This window comes from Sinocyclocheilus rhinocerous, unplaced genomic scaffold, assembly GCF_001515625.1.
Source record: "Sinocyclocheilus rhinocerous isolate Xijiao unplaced genomic scaffold, SAMN03320098_v1.1 scaffold681, whole genome shotgun sequence".
Taxonomy (NCBI): Eukaryota; Metazoa; Chordata; class Actinopteri; order Cypriniformes; family Cyprinidae; genus Sinocyclocheilus; species Sinocyclocheilus rhinocerous.
In genome coordinates, this window is record NW_015641029.1 from 102,010 (window position 1) to 113,923 (window position 11,914).

The 11,914-nt window shown below is 40.9% G+C and overlaps 1 protein-coding gene across 1 annotated transcript in view; it reads left to right on the forward strand.

The window, feature by feature from the left end:
• The first annotated feature begins 5,483 nt into the window (after positions 1-5,483).
• fat1a (FAT atypical cadherin 1a) overlaps positions 5,484-11,914 on the forward strand; it is a 100,187-nt gene continuing 93,756 nt past the window's right edge. Inside the window, exons 1-2 of the mRNA XM_016570442.1 lie at positions 5,484-5,579; positions 7,096-10,379. Coding sequence (XP_016425928.1) covers positions 7,121-10,379 — 3,259 coding nt within the window. The 5' untranslated portion in view covers positions 5,484-5,579; positions 7,096-7,120. The remainder of the gene's footprint in view (positions 5,580-7,095; positions 10,380-11,914) is intronic.

The window sequence follows — 11,914 nt, forward strand, 5'->3', positions numbered from 1 at the left end:
CCACTCACAAGATCTCTTAAATCAAACAACAGAGATTAGAGTAAAAATCTATTTTGTCTGTTTTATACCTCCTAAAACGATCCTTGTTTCTTAAGCCCATACCTTGATAATCTGACCTAGATAGTCTGAATGACGTCTGCTGTAGTGCTCAATTAGACATTCAGTCCTCATAATGTGAGCATGACAGTGCATTCTGTGTTGTCTTTGAGGTTGTATCCATGTATAATTCTTTCTGCAACATTTCTATATTTTGACATGGTCTATTGTCTCACTTTTCTTGCAGTACATCTTAAAAGCCTCTCGCACCATTACCTCCTCTCCGCCGACAAGGTGCTGATGCTCTCAAACCAGGAACTGCACACAATGAGTGGCTTGAGGAATGGGATAATGTCCTCACCATCACCAAGTAATTTTTTCAGAACAACAGGAGCTCAAAACTAAGCTAGATCGCTTCAGTTATAATCAACTAAACTGTCGACACTGGAAGTGCCTGACGTGGCACATTTAGTCATGATACAAAGCTATTCAAGACAATTGACTTTCTCTCTCGGTCCTAGAACAGTTTACAAATTTTTATTTATATATTTCACTTAAGTCTATTGATTTTGATGTACAATGCTGTTTCATGCATTCAGAGTTGTTTACACTGTTAAAGGGATTCTCATGCTAAGCATGGACAAATTTTCAAAAAACAATTTGGACGTATGACGGAGTATTTCTGTGCTAAAAATCTTACTTCCGGGTTCGTACAAGTTTCGGAGAGTTTTTTTCGATCGTGGCTCTTCATGACGAAGACGAGGGTGGAACTCCTTATATGGGCATTTCTCCCGGAAGAACGCGCGCGCGCACGCATCGACCAGAGCAAGAGCGAGATCGCGCCCATCAACGCCCTTCATCCGGCAGCAGCGCTGCACGGGACTCGCTCAGGAAGAATGTCTCCAAAGAAGTGTGTTTTTGGTTGTAAGGGAAAGATAACTTTGTTCAGCTTCCTAAAGAACCCAACTTTATGTAAACAGTGGATGCAGTTTGTTTTTCCGGAGCAGCAATGGCTTTTCACAAGTGTGTTTGTTGACAAAAGTTTTATAAGCAAGGCCCAGTTCGATGCTGGATTTGCACATCGTTTGATACTGAAGGATGGAGCGGTCGAGCTATAAAAGATCCCGGTCATGATTCAGAACTGTAGACGGTAAGTGAAACTGCATCAAATGTCTGTATTTTGTTGGCAGTCGGAGCTCAAGTGCTCGTCAATCTTTAGCTCCGCCCACGGCGCGCCTGCCAAGGATGCAGTACTACTCTATAGGTACTCAAGATTGACATGAGATTGGGGGAAACTGTGTGTTATCTCCCCTTTAAAATCTCTGAAATGTGCCATGCTCAGTAGGATGGCAAAACAGCAAATAAAACCAAGTGTACTAGAGATCATCCATGTTAATTTTCAAGGGTGTAGTGAATAGATATAAAGTATGGGGTGTGGTAGGCCTACTGGTCAGTGGCAATTATGCTGAGACATTTAACTTGAAGGATTTATAGAGATAATCTGAAGTTCTCTAGAGAAGTGAAAAAGAGATGCTGTGACAGTCATGTTCCTCACAAAATGCTCCATTCTCTAAATATGGTAAGACTGTTGAAGTCTCGTATTTCCTTTTTTAAATGTTTATCGGAAAAAGCTTGTTTATTGACATACGGCATTACATAAAGTCGCTTTTTATAAAAATGTCTGTCAACACCATATATGATGTACTTTATACATGATGTATGAAGCTGGCAGTAATTTTTATCTAAGTGACTTTCGTATCACATAAACACTTGAGAAGTGTAACTGCATGTGTCCACTTGTATTTTAAGAGGAACTTCAATTAGAGATTTTTGTTTGTTTGTTTTTTTATAAATCATTTAGATTTCATTTAGGGATCAAATATTGCTGTGATCACATTGGCTACAACTTTGTGGAATAAAGACACTGATATGAAGAAAGTGGTAGAAAATCTGTGTCATACTCAATATCTTTAAAGGGATAGTCCAACCAAAAATGACAATTCTGTCATCATTTACTCATCATCATGTCGTTACAAACCCTGCAGCATTTCTATTCTTTAATCACTACTGAAGCACAGGCTCCCTATCAAAAAAGTATCAACATAATTTAATATTTTATACTTCCCATATTTTGAAAGTCGGTTGGCTCAAAACACAGCATGATTGCTAAAATATTTTCAAGGAAAATGGTTCTCAGGTTGTTATATAGTAATCTCAGTTGACATACAAGGATTTATCAGAAATACTGAGGCACAGTGATTTTTTATTTTTTTTTGCTGGGGCACCAGTAAATGGTATATACTTAATGTGTATATACTGTATTCTTCAACGCGGAAGTAAGTCTATGGGCGAGATTTCCGGTTCATTAGCCGCTGGGAAATAATGAGAAGAATTACAACGTGCAGTAAATGGCAAAACTATTTGCACTACAAACCAGTCTGTTCATAATTAAGATAATACCTTAAAATAATATGGCAAGACACACCAATTTGCAATATCAATCAGCAAAATTTGCGGTTTTGTGCAGCTAAAAATAGCTGTAAGCGAATGAGACGGGAAGCAAGTCCCATAGAATTTACAAATGGCCACGCCCATTTTTATGGGAAGAAAAAGGTGGATACAATGGAAGTCAATAGAAACTGAAACTGTTTGGTTACCAATATTCTTCAAAATATCTTCTTTTGTGTTCAACCGAAGCAAGAAAGTCATACAGGTATGGAACAACATGAGGATGGGTAATTGATGACAGAATTTTCATTATTTATATTTGGATGGACTATCCCTTCGATCATTGCTGATGGTTAATTACTATTGATATTGCACTACAGAAACCAATTAGCCTATATCTGTCCCAAAAGCTGAACTTAAAAATCCACAGAAATCTAAAAACCCTTCATGACCACTCTGAAATGTCAAGTTACAAAAAAAGTTACTTTCTGCCATTGCTGAGACTTCCAGTTTTGAAGCATTTTATTCTGCGTGCGCACACACACTTAGATGCACCTCCTCCATATCGGCTGTTCTCTCTTAGGGCCAGCACTCCACAAACTCCAGACCAGCAACGGAATGTCTCAGTGCTGGCAGGATCAAAAGCACCGGCCGGCTCCCTCACGTCACCTGACCGGAATCCAATTAAACCTTTATTGGGGGATCAGAGTGATGCAGTGTCTGCATGAGTGTGTAAGGAGGCACAACGTTGGGGGTGACTGAACGATTTTGCATCTTGATAAATGGTCAGGGAAGGAGTGGGGGGCGCACACATACACACACACACACACACACACACACACACACACACACAAGGGACCTGATGTATCTCATTCACAGAGTCCCCGGGGCAAATGTTTTATGGTTCCAAACTTAATGAACATCAGGTGTTCTGATTTAAACAACATGCCACATTTCGGCTATAATAAAGCTTCAAACACAAAGGTCAATATACTAACTTTATACAATCAAGATGTTTAACATTCTCGGATTGGGCAAAGAACTTAACTATTAAACTGAATTAAAAGTCTATTTGAGGGGCAGGATGCTCTACTTCATTGATCTTAATGTAATGGATCGCCACAGACAGCTGAAGTCTAAAGTTACAAAATTCCATTACGCTGATAATTCAATAAACAGCCTTCAATGTCAGTGCGAAACGCCAAAGCATAAGGTAGAGGTGAGATCACCGACTCAAATGATCGACTCCCCCGGGAGAGCGGTGACGTCACAGCGGCGGAAAGCCAGCCAGGCATCCCGGAGGATCCGCGCGCCTCCTCCACTGCCTGAGCGCACGAGCTCTGAGTGAGTATTGTGGATAGTCTCTGCACGCGTGGCCGCGTGGAATCCTGCTCACGAGGATTTCGGATGTGTAAGGAAATGTAGGAGCTACTACACCATGAGCCGGATTTATTACGTGTTTTGACTGAATCTCCATTGCGAAGATATGCTCACATACTCTTTTTGCCAACACATCCTGGAGATCATTTAGACGCAATTTTGGAGCGGCGGCTTTTGCCCGCTGAATCTGGTGAGCCTCTTTCACAATAGCTTTTCAACGAATGCAACTACTTTTAGTACAAAATGCATTGCAGAAAAAAAGGCAAAACAGCATTACTGCATCTACAACTGTTACTACAACCACTACTCATTTACTTGTGCAACTTAACCAGCAACAAATATCACAATTATTAACACCGTCATTACGCATAATAGGCTATTATATGGTAATGCATAGGCGATGGGCACACGCAACTGGATGTAAGCATTATAAAGTGAGTTGCACAGATTGAGGTATAGAGCGCACAGCTTCGTGGATCGCTCGCGCTCTTGCACAGCAGTGAGACAGCGCCATCATTCGCGAGCAACAGAGTGCATGTGCCGTGCTTGGGGCCACGCTTTTAAAAGGTTTTCCGTCTGGCGATACAACTTTTCCCCGGTTTCCATGTGGTATGGGACGTTGCTTTGAGTTTTTGATTTTTTTTTATTAAATAGCTACACCTCAACATGTAAAGAATGTAGTTCTCACGGTTTCATTGCAATACCAGCACGGAAAGTGATACGATTCGCAACACAACAGCAAATTTGAGCAATAACCAACTTCTTAATTGAGCAAATATTGCCTTACGAAATAAAGACATTGTAAGCCAATAATAGAATAAGAAAAAATGACAAGAAGTAGTACAAAAAAGACAATAGAACTAGGATTAAGTTCTTGCTTTTAGTTTTCAGGGTTCTTATAGCAATAGGCTTAATAATCGAGAAAATGGTAATCAAATGTAACTTTGATTTGAATTAGACATAGCCTATATTAGGCGATTAAAAATTATGCTGACATGGTTTTCTCTTTTCATGTTTGGTACCGCCTGCAATTACACTGGACGATCTAATCTATAAATGTGATATTTTGACACATATTCACCTTTTATATTTATATTCACCTAAGACATAAACAACTTTGTTCACATTAATAATGGCGAAGATAGCATTTGAACGAGTTGTGTGTAACTGTTCAGTTGCGAATGCTTTTCACAGGGCACACAGTCGCAAAACGCAATAATGTTATAGAAAAAAACTGGCATTGATGTATCTTTTTAATTTTTCTATCGACTTGGTAGGCTACCGAAATACCTGTGTTACTTTGACATCATTATTGATAGGTAATGTAGGTACCTTGCGCGTAGGGCTTTATCATGACGAGTATCTCAAATGCTGACAGCCATGGAGATAATTTCTCTGCTTTTGTTCCAAAAACGCATGATTCAGCATATTTCTTCATTAGAGACAGAGGGTTGGCACATAAAATAAAACATCAAAGACTTCTCCTGTCCCACTGTGAGGGGAGAGCGACGGCCGTTTCATCTTCGTGCCAATAGGAAGTAGATCCGTGCGCTGGGCAAGGAGCGCGGAGAGATACTAAGAGCGCTTTGTGTGTTTGCGGATCAGATAGTTCAGTGAGCAGAGAGAGCAGCTGAGAGTGTCTGTACCATGCAGAAATTCGGAACTTATAAACTTCATGAAAAGCCACCAAACAAAGGACGTTAGGACTGAAATAGGTATGTACGATTTCGGAAGTCTTAAAATTACGCTAGGGCTTTTTGGACCTGTTCTAGTTTTCTGTGCTATTTTCAGAAATGCGTAAAAGTTTCAGTCAGCTCGCGGTGTAAAGTTGCCGTTGGGAGTCCTCCACTGCTGTCCGTAGTGGAAATAGGGCAGCTTTGAAGTTGGCCGTAGCTTGGCAAAGCTGTTGGAATACTCAATGTGTTCAGTTGCAGTTGAATTTTATAAGATATGCGGTCCAGAGTGGTCAGCTAATTGTTTTCAAATGGGAACAGTTCATACATCTGGCCAGCGCATGAAGGCATCAGTAGTGTGGCGACGTGAAATGAATAGGAACTGACTGACTGGGGGATGGGGATACACTTTAACAACGGAGCAGAAGCCCGTCTTTTGTTACTTTGGTATTTTGTTTCCATTTCATAGGCTAAATTGCCGTATTTAGGAGAGTTAACACTGTTCTTGTGATGAAAACAATTCATTTAGTATGTTGATTATTGTGCTAACAAGTAAGAGTCGCAAGGATGTTTGGAAATCTCCAGCACGCGCTCGTGGAGTGTGAAGTCCTGTGTTGTAAATTGCTTTGCACACAAAACAACTTACTAAATGTTAAATGTTGTATTAATGTTAGGAATTTCTACATTGCTCCGTCTTTCGTCGGCAAGCTAGACGAATATGTGCGTATTTTAGCAAATGCGAATAGATTAAACGAACGCTGAAAGATTTCTAGAGATTTGTTTAACATGGTTAGCCATGCAAATGGCACTTTCCTGATGTACAGCATATCAGAAAATATTCTAAACAATATTACGAATACTAAGAACCACTATAATAGGCCTAATGCATTTATTACCACTAATACATATGATTAAATAGGTAATAAGCACTTCTTTATAGTGTGTCAGTGAGTTCTGGTAAATAATGCAGGTCAAAGTAGAGATTAAAAAGAAAAAGAAAGTTTTGTGATTGATCAGCTTTTCATATTCATTGACATAATTGTTAATGTTTTCTTACTTATGTTATGAACACATTATTGAATACATCTCTCTGTACACATTGTCTTGTTCTTAGCTGAAGAAGATGTATGGCAGGAGGCGGTGAGAATAATGTATAATTTATTCAAGAGGCAGTGGAATGTGACTTTATATGTATACACAAAAGGCACTTCCATCCTCACAGTGTTAACAACAATTCATCATTTGGCCTATCTGCTGTCATGGTGTCTATGGTGAAGTTGTAAATATAGACAAATAGTCAGCGGCTGTGTCTATGGATGCTGATGCACTAATCATATTTGTTTTGAGTGATGATATGCCATAAACAGATATTTAAAAGTTGTCTGTCAGTTTCTTATCTGCTTCAACCCATGAATACCTTCTTAATGATAATTTAAGTAGTGTTAGATATGAAGTTTTCAGATGAAAGACTCAAACCATTTAAATGTGTCCCAAATGTGCTAAATCTATTAAAAGTGTAGCTGTGTTATCTTAACGTTTTCTCTTTTTTTCTCTGCAGTTTCAGTGAGGAGTGTGCTGCAATCATGCAGAACCACGTGACTTCACTGCTGGTGGTTCTGCTGCTCCTGTGCAGCTGCACTGGGATCCAAAGCCTCGACACTGCGCCCGTCCCTCTGTTTACCCAGTCTGTTTACAATGCTACCATTTATGAGAACTCTGCTGCTAAGACCTATGTGGAAAGTCTTGTCAAAATGGGAATCTACATCACAGATCCTACCTGGGAAATACGGTACAAAATCGTGTCGGGAGACAATGAGAACCTGTTCAAAGCTGAGGACTATCAATTGGGAGACTTTAGTTTTTTGCGAATAAGGACCAAAGGAGGTAGCAGTGCCATTCTTAACCGGGAGGTTAGAGACCACTATATTCTCACAGTCAAAGCCATGGAAAAGAATTCAAATGCTGAGGCTCGAACACAAGTCAGGATTCAGGTACTGGACACAAATGATCTTCGGCCATTGTTCTCCCCAACCGCTTATAGCATATCTTTACCAGAAAACACAGCTGTTCGCACAAGTGTAGCCAAGGTGATGGCGACGGATGCGGATATCGGTACAAACGGAGAGTACTACTACAGCTTGAGAGAATGGACGGACATGTTTTCGGTCCACCCCACAAGTGGTGTAGTTACGCTAACCGGAAAGCTGGACTACTCTGAGACAAAGCAGTATGAATTAGAGATTTTAGCAGTGGACCGAGGCATGAAACTGTATGGTAGCAGTGGATTTAGCAGCATGGCTAAGTTAACGGTACGAGTGGAGCAGGCCAACGAGCATGCACCGTTCATCACTGCTGTAACCCTAGCACCTTCAGACACTGACAAGGACCCTACTTATGCTGTCGTGACTGTCGAAGACAGTGACCAAGGTGCTAATGGTGAGATAGCATCTCTCAGTGTGGTTGCAGGTGACCCTCTTCAGCAGTTTAAAGCCATGCGCACAAGTCCAGGCAGTAAGGAATATAAAATCAAAGCAGTCAAGCAGGTCGACTGGGATAGTCAGCCCTTTGGATACAACCTAACACTGCAAGCCAAAGACAAAGGAAGTCCACCCCAGTTTTCATCCGCAAAGGTCATCCATGTCATGTCTCCCCACTTTAAAGTAGGGCCTCCTAAGTTCAGTCAAGCTACTTACAGAGTCAATGTGAGTGAATTTGCACCACTGAACACACCTGTTGTAATGGTAACAGCTGTGCCAAAGTATCCTCAACTTAAGTATGCATTTAGACACAAATTGGATAAAAATCATTTTGCCATTAATGCAGATTCAGGCTTGATTACAACAGCTGGGCCCCTTCATGCAGACTCCGTGAACAGATATGAATTAGAAGTTATGGCCAGCGACAAAAAAGCATCTGCAAAAGTAATTATCAATGTGATCGACATGAACAACAACAGCCCAGAATTCAAACAGACATCTTACAAAGCTAGCATTGATGAAAATATGCCCATAGGTACTAGTGTACTAACAGTGAAAGCCACTGATTTAGACAGTGGGGAAAATGGATATGTCACTTACAGCATTGCCAATGTGAATCCCCAGCCATTTGTTATTGACTACTTCTCTGGCGTCATCAGTAGTTCAGAGATTTTGGATTATGAACTGATGCCAAGGATTTATACCTTGAAAGTGCGGGCGTCAGACTGGGGTTCCCCTTTTCGACGTGAGGTGGAAACTCAGGTTACAGTCACACTTAACAACTTGAACGACAACAAGCCACTTTTTGAGAATGTGGATTGTGACATAACTGTGCCAAGAGACCATGGTGTTAGTGAGCAGATCACAACCGTGTCTGCTATCGATGCTGATGAGTTGCAGTTGGTGAGGTACAGAATAAAAGCTGGGAATGACTTGAATCTGTTTGAAATAAATCCAAACTCAGGCGTTCTGTCCTTAAAGCAGCCTTTGAGTGAGGGTGAGGCAGCAAAAGTGTCCTATCACAGTTTGCAGATCATAGCCAGTGATGGAGAACATGAAACTCAGCCCATGTTTTTGAACATTACGGTCGTTACAGCACGTAAACCAGTCCAAGTGAAATGTGTTGATACTGGAGTTGCCAGCATGCTGGCAGAAAAGCTTCTGCAAGGAAGCAAGATCCACAGCCAAAACGAACCCGAAGACCACTTCCAAGACTTTCACTCTGTGAACCGCATTGCACCCCAGTTTGTAGAAACTTTTCCCAGTGTGATTGAGGTCAAGGAAGACTTGCCTGTTGGGGCCAGGATTGTCCATCTTAGTGCCATGGATTCTGACAGCGGTTTTAATGGAAAACTGGTTTATGTTATCTCTGGGGGTGACGCTGAAAGTTGTTTCGTCATTGACATGGACAGCGGATGGCTCAAAGTGTACGCACCTCTTGATAGAGAAACAACTGATCACTATACATTGAACATTACCGTGTATGACCTTGGAATACCCCAGAAGTCATCTTCACGTCTGCTGGATGTAAAGATCCTGGATGCTAATGACAACAGCCCACAGTTTTTACAGGACGCATACTCGGTGGACATCAGCGAGAGCACTGCGGTGGGCACAGAGATCATTCAAGTTGAAGCAAAAGATAAAGATCTTGGTGATAATGGTGTGGTCAGATACTCCATATTGGCAGACACAGATCAATTTGCTATTGATATGGAAACAGGGATCGTTACGGTGAAGAAGCCTCTAGACCGGGAAGTGCAACCCAGTTTTATTCTCAAGATAGCAGCTCGCGACCAGGCCGCTGGTGAACCTCAACTTGTCTCGACTGTGTTGCTTAAAATCACACTGGAGGATGTAAACGACAACCCTCCGAAGTTTATTCCTCCAAATTATCAGGTGAGAGTTCGTGAGGATCTACCCATTGGTACTGTTATAATGTGGCTAGAAGCTCACGACCCAGATGTTGGGCCATCTAGCCAGGTACGATACAGCCTCGCTGACAACGGGGATGGGAAATTTGAAGTAGACAAATTGAGTGGCGCCGTACGAATCGTGCAGAATCTGGATTACGAGAAAAAGCAAGTGTACAGTCTCACAGCAAGGGCAAAGGACAAAGGGAAGCCGATATCTTTGTCCTCAAGTTGTCACATTGAGGTGGAGGTTGTGGACGTAAACGAGAATCTCTACAGGCCATTGTTACCATCATTTGTGGATAAGGGATTTATCAAAGAGGATGTGCCCATTGGAACATCAGTGATGAAAATCACAGCTCAGGATGATGATAAAGGAAGAGACGGAGAAATCCGTTACTCCATTCGGGATGGGTCGGGTCTGGGGATCTTTACTATCGACGAAGAAACTGGTAAGTTATCTTCCTTTCCCTTTTATCCGTTCATGACTGGGGCGGGGTAGCGGGGGATGTTTTGTCGGGTCATGAATTATTCAAGAAACAAATCTCCTATGCATAAAAGTGGCCAGTGATATGAACGGTGCAAATGTGAAAGGACTTGCTGTATTAGAGGTGTTTTTTGGGTGTACAGAAGGAGGGATTCATATTATTATTGTGTGGCATCAGTTGGATACTTGCGCAGGTTGGTGGTAGCAGTTGGATGTCTTTGAGAGAGCTGATGAAGAGCATCCTGATTCTTTTCATGTTTGCGCCGGAGGAGAGAGAATTGATGGCAGGAACAGATGGAGCAGCTGTCTCTCGGACCTGCTGTAGACATTCCACACTAGTTGCCGTGGTATTAAGAGGATTGCTCGCCCTCCCCACCCCCTACTTCCGTGCACACATATTTTTGTACTTGATTCTTTCTCTCTGCTTATTTTTCTTTTTAAATAATCAAATCAAGCACCGGCTATTTCTCATTTATAGATTATTTTGTTATTTAGGCCATAGGGTACTTAACATCTATGAATGTGAGCCGCTGAGAGTTGGGGAATGGTGCTTTTTGAAGCAAACACATTTCAAAAGTCAACATCTGGCCTCATTATCTTTATACAAAGAATGTATTAATACCTCTGTCAGCTGCCCTGACCACTCAAAGCACCTGTGCCAAAAGCTTAAAATAAGCAGTCTGGAATTCCAACGGTCTTTGACACCGTGCAACTATCGGCCACCCAGTAAAAAATGAAGGCCTCATTAGGGCTGGGTATCGAGTTTGATACTTGTTAGTAGTGATCGACCGATATTTATATTTTATAACCGATACCGATACCAATTATTTGCATGTTTATGTGCCCGATAACCGATATGCAGAACCGATATTTATTTACTGTTATAAAGTAAATAAATGACTGAGTGAAGTAAGTCCATACTTCACTTTGGTTTTTCCTCCTTTCAGTCATCTTAAAAAAGTGTTTAAAAAAATTAGCAGTCTTTAATTTAATCTTCACATTACAACAATAAAAAAATTTTTATTTAAAGCATCAGCAGCAACACTAATATTAACAGTAAGCAAAATAAATGTTGAAGGTCTAATGTTTTCAAATGGAGAAAATAAATAAACGAAAGGAGTCATATCAACTTAATTTTAAACTACAGTTTTAGTAGGTTTATACATTTATACAGGTTTACACATTTTAATAGGCTAAAGAGTGAAGAATAATTCACTGGATAATGTTAATTCACTGAATAATATTCTCTGGAATATTGAAATATAACAAACAAAACATCGTATTTTATTGCATTTCTCAACTGGAATGTTATATCAGAATTATTAATAATGTTTTTGTTTGAAGATGTTCAGGCTAGAGCCCTGCACGGGCCTCAAATACATGACGTTCAGGCCCTAGCCCGGCCGTGTCCGACAGTTTATCAGAATTACCAGCCCGAGCCCGTCTTTTTTTTCCCCCTTCTCCCAAAACAGCTTATACTACTGTTTCAGCTATATTAAA